The 12,092-nt window shown below is 37.9% G+C and overlaps 1 protein-coding gene across 5 annotated transcripts in view; it reads left to right on the forward strand.

Moving 5' to 3' along the window:
- The window catches only part of EMCN (endomucin), a 132,588-nt gene that overhangs the window by 78,578 nt on the left and 41,918 nt on the right, over nt 1-12,092 (forward strand). For all 5 annotated transcript variants that reach the window (XM_072755572.1, XM_072755575.1, XM_072755574.1 and 2 more), the window contains 3 exons: nt 1,148-1,172; nt 2,778-2,839; nt 8,569-8,642. In XM_072755572.1, the coding sequence (XP_072611673.1) occupies nt 1,148-1,172; nt 2,778-2,839; nt 8,569-8,603 (122 nt within the window). In that variant the 3' untranslated portion in view covers nt 8,604-8,642. The remainder of the gene's footprint in view (nt 1-1,147; nt 1,173-2,777; nt 2,840-8,568; nt 8,643-12,092) is intronic.

Here is a 12,092-nt window from a genome sequence, read left to right on the forward strand (position 1 = left end):
TCACGAGTGATATCATACATAACACTTAAAAGAGGAATAAAAAAATGCTGTTAAAAATCCTACTGATGTTGGAAAGACAAAGTGAGATCGAGTTGGTGAAGAGCATATGGAACCATGAGTTAAATCCTAGGATTAAGAGCCATGATGGTGTATTTTAGCCAAGGTGACAGAAATAGAAGTAGCCCAAATATTAGTGGAAATCAAACTCTTTATAAAACAATGATGATCACCACCAGGAGAATCGTATTTAAAGGGCATATCCCAATGACAAGGGCTACATTAGAGGTGAAAGGCAATCCAAAGGACAAAACTTGAGGAGCTAAGGAATAAAACCACAGCAAAATCAGGAACAAAAGAAGGGGGACCCTAAGCAATTACCTTAGTTTGCCTAATATGCCACAAATAATGCAAGATTTGACCAGAAACATCTCCTCCCTAAAGGCCGAGGCTTTGTGCAGAATGCATCATTCTGAATTCTCACTCTACACTCAAAATGTCTTCTATCACACTCTGGTGGAGCAGCCCAGTAGAGCGAACAAAATATTGGTCACATCTAGTAGCCTCGCCATGACATTTAGCAGGACACTTTTGAGCGGCCGAATCAGTGGGCTCCAGATGCAATTAGAAGCAACATCTCCATTGTCATTCACCACAAATGCAGTGATTTGTGTCTCCAGAAAGAGCAATGTATAAAGAAGAGCCCAAAATTCAATTCTCTAGTATAAAAAGGTAATTCAATACTTGGAGGAACATTTTTTTCAGAGATACTGAAATAAACTGAGACATTTTCTGGTGTCTGTGGGATGTGCGATAATGGATAGTAGTTTCACATAGCAATATGAAACTATAAGATTAAAATTAGTCCAGAACTAAATTCAGTGGAATTGGCCTACTTAGGACTCTCCCGTGAATGTATCACCCATACCTGAGGAATAATAGTAACCATTTTTGTGGAAAAACTGGCTAGTTTTTCTCAAATATGAAAAGGTGCTCCAGGGAGATAAAATAAAAGTTACAAAATAGCTTTACAAACATCTCTGCACAGAAAGTAGCAGGGGTCTTGAGGTTGTTTTTTGTTTGTTTGTTGTTTGTTTGTTTTTATAGCCAAGCTTCTCACAGCTCTAATAACTATTCTCTCCTCCCCTAGGCACACCAGAAAATGGAAATGACCAGTAAGTAGCCACATCATCTTTTTCCAGAAGCTCTGACCCTACCATTTATATAGGAAGAAAAACATTAATCTTCGGTTTACACATTTTTTGGTTTATTTTAAAAGATATTTTGTGTAAAGAGCACAAGAAACAGGGTTTGGCTGTTTGTCAGAACTCTTTCTGAATCAACAGAGAAATTCCAACAACCAGAAGGGAAAATTATTTTTAAGCTTGACTAAGGTAGCAAAATGAGAAATCAAAAGATAAAATGCAGGGGCCCCTGGGTGGCTCAGTCAGTTAAGCATCGACTTTTGATTTCAGCTCAGGTCAGGATCTCAGAGTCAGGAGATGAAGCCCTGCAGGCTCTGTGCTCAGCAGGGAGTCTGCTTGGGATTCTCTCTCCCCCATCCACCTGCCCTTACCCCTGCTCCTGTGTGCTCACACTCTCTCTCTCTTGAAAATAAATAAATAAAAATAAAGATGAAATGCAAAGATAGAAGAATGAATATAAATAACTATAAGGAAAAAACTCATAGAAAATATACATAGAGTTTTAAAACAGTTTTCCCAGGGAAATTGTCATTATGTTTATCACAGTTAGGTAGTAATCATGCCTGCACCTTGAGACAGCTCTGAGTGGCTTTGTCTTAGCAGTAGATAGTTATTCTATTTTGACTTTATGAAAACAGGAAAGCAGTTGTTACCAATCCAGCTAGCTGCTGCAATCAAGGTTGTACAAAGAGACAAATTGTTTTAATGTCACAAACAAGTTTTGTGGTGAAGACTTCTACCTTGACCTGAGTCTGCAGCCTGCCTTTACATAGCTGTTTTTGTATGTTTATCAGGTTGTGGGCTTTATTTTATTTTTTTTATTTATTATTTATGATAGTCACACAGAGAGAGAGAGAGAGAGAGAGAGAGAGAGAGAGAGAGGCAGAGACATAGGCAGAGGGAGAAGCAGGCTCCATGCACCGGGAGCCCGACGTGGGATTCGATCCCGGGTCTCCAGGATCGCACCCTGGGCCAAAGGCAGGTGCTAAACCGCTGTGCCACCCAGGGATCCCGGTTGTGGGCTTTAAAAATAATGTCCCTAGATCACCTATTGTTCTTTGTTAGAAATAGCCATCTCTTGAGATGTCCAAGGAAAGTAATCTGGGTTTGAAGCTGTTTAGAATCTGAGAAAGGATAGGTGGGAACTCTTGGTTAGACTAGACAGTTCAAATACTGTACTGCAGTAGTCAGGCCTTCATGAAAAGGGAAACCCCCCAGAACTCCGCATGAGCCCAAAGGACTTGGAAACATCCCCGTGTCTTCCCTTCCATAATTCAGAACTGGAGATCTGTGTGATATGGACCTTGTGACAAGTGTTTCACACGACCCATTTTTGTATTTAATTATCTATCATTGTTTAACAGTGTGACAGAGATTTATTGGCTTGATTCTAGAAGGAGAAAGTGCTATAAAAGTATATGTATGTGTGCAAAAAAGACAGGTTGTACCATAGAAACTTGTAAAAATAGATGCTTGTGTATCTTCTTCATTCTGCTTATATCATGCATGCTTTCTTTCGTAGACATACAATTACTAAATACTGTGGTGTTAACTTATGTTTTCTGTTCCAAATAGACCTCAGTCCGATAAAGAGAGTGTGAAGCTTCTCACTGTTAAGACAATTTCTCATGAGTCTGGTAAGCTCCCAGATTGTTGATTAGCTGAAAATGGTTATTTCAAAATCTAACTTGGATTTTGTTCACATGAAACACAATCAAAAAGCATAATTTCTGGGCAGCCTGGGTGGCTCAGTGGTTTAGCACAGCCTTTAGCCCAGGGTGTAATCCTGGAGATCCGGGATCAAGTCCCACATCGGGCTCCCTGCATGGAGCCTGCTTCTTCCTCTGCCTGTGTCTCTGCCTCTCTCTCTCTCTCTCTCTCTCTCTCTCTCTCTGTGTCTTTCATGAATAAATAAATAAAATATTTTTTAAAAAAGCATAATTTCCTTGGAAATAGACAACTAATAACTCCCCTAAAATACAAAATTCTCCTTTATACAAAAGATGAGTCCTAGAAATATCATTTTTGGTAAGATCATTGGACTATTGTACTTTTAAAGGTTGCTTTTAATAATATGATTATGTATTCCAAAGAAACGATGGGGCCTTGAGACATTTTCAACTCTGCAATAGTAGCAGAAAGAACATTAAATGTACTACGTGGTTTTTATCATTGCTGTTGCTTTGTTTCATTTTCGATAATGGCCATGTATAGTCAGCTGGAACCAGGATTCATCAGGTAAAGTGTAAATCCTATTTTTGTATCATTTCATATAATTTCAATTGAGCTTCCCAATGAGGAGAAAACCCAATATCCTGTTTCTTTTTTCCAATTATTTAGGCTTTTAAATTGGATTTTAAATGTGTAAGTTTTTCAAAATATAGGTGTTATTTGTATGAATTATATTTGAATCAAGAGTAATGAAAAATGAGATGCTAGGTAGCTTTTAAGCATGAAAATGTACCTATTTTTTTTCTTGTTTTGAGTAGGCCAAATATTTAAAATCTCCTTGTTCCAAAACATATGTAAAAAATAATTATTCTCTCTACAAAACAATCCATGTGAATCCAATTTAAATATCAAGTTACATGAATACATTTACAATATTCAGTCCCCCATCTTACCCGTACAAAATAGTCACAGAGTATAGATGGTATGTCAGGTAAGAGCTATGGAATAACAAACTCCATTATATATATACATAGCAAAAAACAATTTTGTCAAACACAGAATCAAAGGCTTCAGGTGGGAAATTCTAATGAGGACAAACTACAACATGCAGAGGCCTTGGAAGCTAACAGTACCTAGAATCCAGAGACATGCCCTGACCCTTCGTGGGAATCATTATCTCTTATGAGATACTTTCTTCATTCTTTTATCTCTTCTACACTTAGATGCACATATTTCCTTTATGTGTACACAGTTCTCTTGGAGATAACCATCTGAATGGGCAAAGGAGTAAAATTCATTCATAGGATAGTTGAAAACCACTTACAGGTTTCCCCTGGTTACTTGCCAGTCTTGACTAAGTTGCCAAGCCTATTTAACCTGGTTAGGGAAGAGCAGCCAACACGTGAACTAGTCTTAAGTAAGGATTCTGAGTGTGACCATGCCATTCGCCAAGAAAAGTTCTCAGGAATCTGCCTGGGGCTTGCAAGTAAGCATCACAATAATTTCACACACTCTTCTTACTCCCGTGGGGCTTTAACTAACACTCTGCAGCCTCAGTGCTCTCTGAGCTGTAGGATGGTGAGCTAACCAGCATTTGGCTCCACCATCTAGGAGCCCCCGGTTACCCTTGTGAAGAGAGGCCTAAGATCAGGACCACCTGCCCTACCCCCCAGTTCTACCGGGGAAATGACAACTGACATCAGAATTGAGGATTGGGTGTGGGAAAATTCTCGAGAACCTTATTTCTTGATTGAAAATTTAATATTGGATTATTTTTTAAGGCCCAGGGACAATTTGACATAATAAACTGGTTTCTCCCACTCACATAGACACTGTGGCAACAAGTCACTATGGTAGCCGATGGGGGGATAGTCAAGAAGTCCCTTAATTCTCCAAGATTCCTTTTCATCATAAGTAAATTTTCAAGTCACAGGTCTAAGGAGGAAATATTTCCATGGAAATAAAAAAATCTATTCTCTGGTTCTTTTATTTCTGCCAACCTTAACTTAGGAATCATACCTCTTTTAATGAAATAACCTCTCAATGGTCAACCTTGCTGATTACCATGGAAAATATTTGGTGATAGGGTAAAACTGAAATTGCTCATTCAGAGTCAGTTTCAATAGTCTAGAAATAATCTAAAAACATAATGATCTTCAAATACTGTTTGTACTACTAAAATTTTTACTAAAGTCTAGTTTCTGAAACAACCATCAACAAATCTCTGTTCACTTCCTCTTAAATTTATTCAAATATACTCTTTTAAAATAAAAGTATGCTCACTATACTCAACAGAAGTCACATTGTTATAATTATTTTTACCTAAATATCTTTTGCACAACAGTGACACTTTTCCTAAAATATAGCTAGAATAAAATCTGAAATGAGTAGGTTTGATATAAATGCACAGGCTCAGCTCAATTTTCCACTATCTCATATATAAAATTTTTAGAAATCTGAAAATTACAGAAAAGAATTTGATAGAACAAATATCTGACTACCCACCACTCAGAATTGCTGATTGTTACATTTTATGTTATTTGTTTGTGGCCCCAAAAATATAGTGTTAATGTGCCTATATGGTAACATTGAGCTTCAAGGGTCATAAGAACTCATTGGATTTGTCAGTACTTTAATTTATAAGTTCTGATATTGTATCTCAGGATAAGTTGTGCCATTTTGGAGGTCAATAAATTATGTTTCCAAGGCAACAGAGCTCTGCAGTAACTCATCTTCAGGGGATGTGCCTGTGGATGCTAAAGTGTCTGGGTTTCCAGAAGCCTCCATGAGACATGGCTCTTGTTCTGGTCATTTGCTCCTAATAAGACAATTCCTTGATCGAAAGCCTCCTCATGTTAGGCCATGGTATTTATCCATCCACATTCCTTGCTTTCTCCAAGTATGTTCTCTCTCAATCATGTTCTTCTGCTGAAAATGTAACCCATAAATATTTAAATTTTGATTATTTAAATTAGGAGTTTTCTTTAATGTAAAAGAAAAAGTTTGCTAGAATACAATAGGAATCTGCTTTCAGAAACAAATGAGCACCAAATATGGCAGATCAAGGAGAGCTTTATGAGAACATAGATGATCCCACTCAGCTTTAGTAAGAAATCTTGCTAAGTTAAACATCACCATGATTGACTGCAAAATATACATGTGACATGATGCATTTTAAACATGATTCCCACTTACAGCATATCCCAGAAAGTTAATATTCATTGTCTTATTTCTAATATAAAAGACTATAAGAATCTTGAAGAAAAATCTCTTAAATTAATTAAGGAATACATGACTTCACAGAAGAAAGCAACCATAGTATCTTTGCATTTAGTTTTAAAGCACTATTTGATTTTGAAGCATTTGAAAGAAGTGGATCTGAATTCATTATAATATTCCTCTCCTTAGAAAACTGGTAAGTTTATATTACCTAAGAATAAGTTCAAACATGTTAGCATGTCTACAAGACCTTTCATAATCCATCAGACTTCTCTTGCTCAGTTGGTGAACCATTTACTAACTCATATTCACCAGACTCCATTCATCTCCTGCCCCTGTCTTCCTCGCTGAACTCAAGCTCTTTTGAAGGAGGAGATGGTGCTTGGGTCCCTTTTGTGAAGGGACACTTCACCAGTTCATCATTATGGTAATTCCACATTATTAGTATATTATTAGTATACCTATACTAATTAGTAAATTATGGTAATTACTAAATGTACAGTCACTTTTTTGCTTATTTATTTTTTCAAATAAAAAAATGAGTGAATGAATAAAAGTTTGATGGTGAGCAAAAAGATCAAGAGATTTAGAAAGTCATCTTTTAGCAGCGCTTGGGTAGTTCAATGGCTGAGCGTCTGCCTTTGGCTCAGGGCGTGATCCCAGAGCCCTGGGAATGAGTCCCACATCAGGCTTCCCACAGGAAGCCTGCTTCTCTCTCTGCCTATGTCTCTGCCTGTCTCTGTGTCTCTAATGAATAAATAAAATCATTTTTTAAGTCATCATTTAGAAAGGCATCATTCAGCATCTATCTTCTCTGCTTTTCAATATTTAACTATTCCCTGCATTTCCACCAAGGCTTCCTTGACTGTCCTTTGGTGTACATGGTCTACATGGTCTTTCCCCCTTCTGAACTTATTTTTTCATTTGCCAAATCAACCTGTATCACTGCCTTGTAATATCTCTTCATGGCTCAAACTGCTGTTTTCATACTAGACCACATTATTCATAATAGAGAAGAGGGATAACTAGAGAAAGAATTCAAAATTACTCATGAAATACAACACAATACAATCACTATTGGCATTGGTATATTTCTTTTCAGTCGTTTTTTCCCAGGTATGTGTTTCATTTGCTTTTACCACAGGCATCATTATTATTATAATTTATTGGATTCATATTGTTATTGAATCTTTCTCATATTTTCTATTCCTAATAAAACAGAACTTGGAAGGAGATATTAAGAATTGGAATGATTTTCATATGATTTGCTTTAGATGACTCTGATGAACAGTAGGGGTTGAATGAGTGTTTATTTTATTCACTTCTCATTCCTGTACTTCATAGCCATGGATTCTAGGAAGTTCTCTGCTTTTTGCAAAATAGTGGTAGTGAGTGAAGAGTTGTGCTGGAAAGAGGCTAAAAGGGCTATAACTCTGTGCCGGCATTTCTCAGAGCACAGCACCTAAGAGGCTCTTAAGGGAGGCCTGGGTGCTCCTTGTTGGTCTCTGGCACTATTTATTATCACCATGATAGTGCTGATGACAGGTAACATCAACAGAGTTCCCAGAAGACAGGTTTCTAAATGACAGGCAAAAGCTGGAGCAAAGCAATGATATTTACTCTCAAAGCCAGAAACTTTGACCCACTCTACTTTTAGAGTGTGACTGATGTTGATACTTGAATCTACATGAAAGATGCAGGTGGTGTGAAGTGTGTTGATCATGAATTTAGAGGCATTTAAAACCTGGGATCTTAGGGATGCCTGGGCAGCTCGGTGGTTGAGCCTTTGGCTCTGCCTTTGGCTCAGGGCGTGACCCCAGGGTCTTGGGATCAAGTCCCATATCGGGCTCCCTGCAAGAAGTCTGCTTCTCCCTCTGCCTATGTCTCTGCCTCCCTCTTTGTGTCTTTTATGAATAAATAAAAACACTTGGAATCTTCAGCTTCCCCATCAGTCTAGGTCAACATTTATCTTTATATTGGCTGCTGGAATATCAGGTTATTTTGAGTAACATCCCCTGGGCTGCTCTGTATATCACCAAGGAGTTCATGTTGGCCTCTAAATTTGTTTTCACAAAGCTCTCACTAAGTTATTTAAACAGAGGACCTTAGAAATGACTTCCTGATAAAATGATGCTTTAAACATATAACATAGTTTTGCTTAGGCTCAAGGAAAAAGTGAAAATCTCTACCTCCTTCCCTGGGGCACCTCTCTTGGTAACTCACACCCCCCCCCCAGTCCCAGGGAGTTAGTTGGCATTGCTCCTTTAGGGTGAAGACAGATGATGGTGGAAAAAAAAACTCATAAATCTTGGTGAACAATTTTCAAGCAATACCAAGTGGCAAATTCTGGCTCTAAGGACATTCTTGCAGGGAAATTGGACTTTCCTGCAAAAATAAAAACACAAGCTAGGAAACATCATTTTCATCCTTAGTCGCTGTATGAGCTTATAGATCAAAACATATCTTTTGTTGGTAGGTGAGCACTCTGCACAAGGAAAAAGCAAGAACTGACAACTTGATGAATCCTCCCCACACCTGGGCCATAAATATGTAAGTTTTTTTTTTTTAATTTCATTCACTGAGATGCTCATTAATATCTGCTTTTTTGAGAATGCTGCAGCTTAGATTATTTCAAGACTGAAAAGTTAATGGTTTGTGTCAGTGAAACCATCATTGTCTATTTGTCTAAAAACAAACTCTAAGATTTGCCAGAGAAATGCATATATTGGGGGCTGTAGAAGATTCTTCCAGTTGCCTTGCCTACCTCAGAGATGACACAATTCACTCTGCCTGTTGGCAATGTTTTCATATCAATGCAGTTTGCCTTTGCCTCGGTCAGTATATGCACACTAAGGGTAGTGGTGAGACAGGGTTCTACTGCTAACGGAGGGCTCAGAATGACAGTGCTTACACATTTTCAGTTCATTGCAGCAGCTGCACTAAAGGAAGGATGTGCATCACAGCCAAAGCCTGGCTCAGGGGAAGGGGTTCAGAGAAGGCAGGTAGGAGGTCCATTTGTCCTCACTCTGTAAAGTCTGTACAAGGATATACTTTCTTTCCCTGTGGATGCAGGAAACATGGGTGTGTACACAAAGCACCTCAAACAAGATGATCCAGAAAGGTAGTCTCAGCTGGGGTTTGTTATACCCAGCTGGTCACAAGGGCGTATTGCTGCTGTATAACTAGCCGAGGCACAGAGCCTGCCAGAGTGTCTCTGTGAGAACAGATGCAAACCAACAATCTCATTACAGCAATTGTGAATCAATAAATAATTGAAACCTTCCCAAACTATGGTTACAAGCAACCCTGTTATTCTGCATGTTCTCTGCTTTGACCAGGAGTCAGTGCAGTCCAGGTACATTTTCTTATTTCAGTAAAGCAGCTCAGGCCAGATTCTGGTGTGCTGAAATTAACGTTCTCAGTTTAGCATGGAACTGTCTTTTGCTTTCCAAGAGTTGGGTAAGGAGGTTTTCTTCTGATTTTAATTTCGTTTTCACGGGAAGCATTGATTAAGTGCCATCACAATTAGTGTTTGATGCTTTTTAGAACCTGCAGAAGAATTTACCCTTTGGTAGCTACGAGTAAAAAAAGCAAAATCTGATAAATATGTATATGCCCAGATTTGACCTGACCACAATGGTAGGCACTCTGGGTAGTGTCCAGAGGGAAGAATATTATTGTTGTGTCCACTCCCTAGTCCTATTACCCAGCCACTAAGACAATGTTGTTATGACACTCAGAGAGGGCTTGTTGAGTGCCTGCCATGCTTCTCTGGCCAGTAGAAGGAGATCAAAACAGGAGAGTGCCATCCAGACATGAGCACCAGTATCACAATCCTATCCCTTTCTGTTCATCAAAGACGGATTAGAATGAGAGGAATATGAGAGTCTACCCATCATTTTACAATGGACACTTTGAGATGCAAAGTTTGAGAAGCTGAGAAAATTAAGAAGTTTGTTGAGACAGGTGGTCCAAACCTACCTAGGATATGAAAAGCTTCCTTGCATACCAGCTCTGGTTTCTTGGCAACCTCGTGACTAGTTAAAAGATGTTTTCTAAACCATCAAAATGATCAACTCTTAGGGACTAATCATCCAATTTGGAGGAAGACAAGTCTTCTTTTCAGCTACAAAGAAAAACTATACATAGGTAAGGAATAGTAGTGACCCCAACAAGCTCAACAAACTATTGTCCAGTTCCCCATTCCTTCCCATTTTTCATACCTTAAAAAATATTCTTACCCTTTAATTTCATGTCTTTTAAATTGCTGAAATAAGTACCTTTTCTTGCTCTTCTTTGTAATTTTGGAATTATGTAACAATGTTCTATAAAGATCAGAAAGTACAGGGAAGGAACAAGTTTGACACATCAATTCTACTATTCATCTTACTTTTTTTCAGTATATTTCTCTTGGTAATCATTGTACTTTGAATGTAGTAGCCAGTGACTAATGACTTTATAGATGACCAGTGATAAATCATGTATCATCTCAGAGATTCAGAATAAATAGGAATATGGTTATCAGAACTAGAAGATTTGAGAATAGACGTTGAGAAGTCTGGATCTGTATGCAGCAGCAAACACTAATGTGGAAAGTTAACAATGTTAAACATTCTCATCTAAAAATCAAATTCCAGAATAGTTTAATGCTTGCTGCTTCATATATTGATCCTTTATTTTGTGCAGAGCATTATATTTAATGTGATTTGGCAGAGCAGACTAGAATTCCAAAATACTTATAATCTATGATCTTTGCCTGCCCTCTGCAAAGATTTGCCTCATGGTAACAAGAAATCACATATAAGAAATAAGATAATGATCAGAGAAAAATTAAAAACTATGTGACCATGATTGAAACTGATTCATCAATTCAAACAGATTCTAAAATCTTCAAGACTTTTATATCAATAAGAGGAAGACTGATAAGAGTTTCAAAAAATATTATCCTTTCACTGCAGTAGCACTGCTCCATTTGGGGATCACAACTTTTTAAGAATAAGAAAAAGAGGGATCCCTGGGTGGCGCAGTGGTTTGGCACCTGCCTTTGGCCCAGGGCGCAATCCTGGAGACCCGGGATCGAATCCCACGTCGGGCTCCTGGTGCATGGAGCCTGCTTCTCCCTCTGCCTATGTCTCTGCCTCTCTCTCTCTCTCTCTCTGTGTGACTATCATAAAAAAAAAAAAAAGAATAAGAAAAAGATTGTTTATCTTAAACTTTCTTTGTCTAATTCACTTTGGTCCCAACTATTTGCTGGTATCACTGTCAAAATAGTCATTAATAACAAAAATAATTTGTGTAAAGTTTTGAAGGCCACCAGTATCAAAGATTAGAAATATATTAGCAATATACATTTCTATATATATTTGTGCTCATTTATAATGCAAATGTGCTGTTATTTTCTTCTGAGATTAATTTTTTTATGACAAGGAGTGGTACAGATAATATAGCTAAAGGAATTGATTCTCTGTCACAAAGAACTTCTGCTAAGGCCAGACTTTCTATGCATAAATGTGGAGCAGGCATTCTTTCTTCATTGATGCCAATTGGCTGATGCATCATCGGCCAATAATGAGTGTGGAGGTGGGGACATCAGCTAGTAGTGTCTATATGGGGAAAGGGATAAAGAACTAAACACCCTTGGGATGTCTGGGTGATACAGTGGTTGAGCATCTGCCTTTGGCCCAGAGCGTGATCCTGGAGTCTGGGGATTGAGTCCTGTATCGGGCTCCCTGCATAGAGCCTCTCCCTCTGCCTGTGTCTCTGCCTCTCTGTATGTGTCTCTCATGAATAAATAAATAAAATCTTAAAAAAAAAATAACTAAATACCCAGAGGAAGAGAGTAAATGAAAAATTATGTATGTTTTATTAAGTAACTGATTAATTTTTTTGAAACATAAAACAATGTGAGGAAATTCAATGGAACGATAAGAATTCTCTCACATCATGACTTAAAATGTCCAAACATAAAAAAATATTATCATAAATAAAATTATGAAACAA

This window comes from Vulpes vulpes, chromosome 4, assembly GCF_048418805.1.
Source record: "Vulpes vulpes isolate BD-2025 chromosome 4, VulVul3, whole genome shotgun sequence".
Lineage (NCBI taxonomy): Eukaryota > Metazoa > Chordata > Mammalia > Carnivora > Canidae > Vulpes > Vulpes vulpes.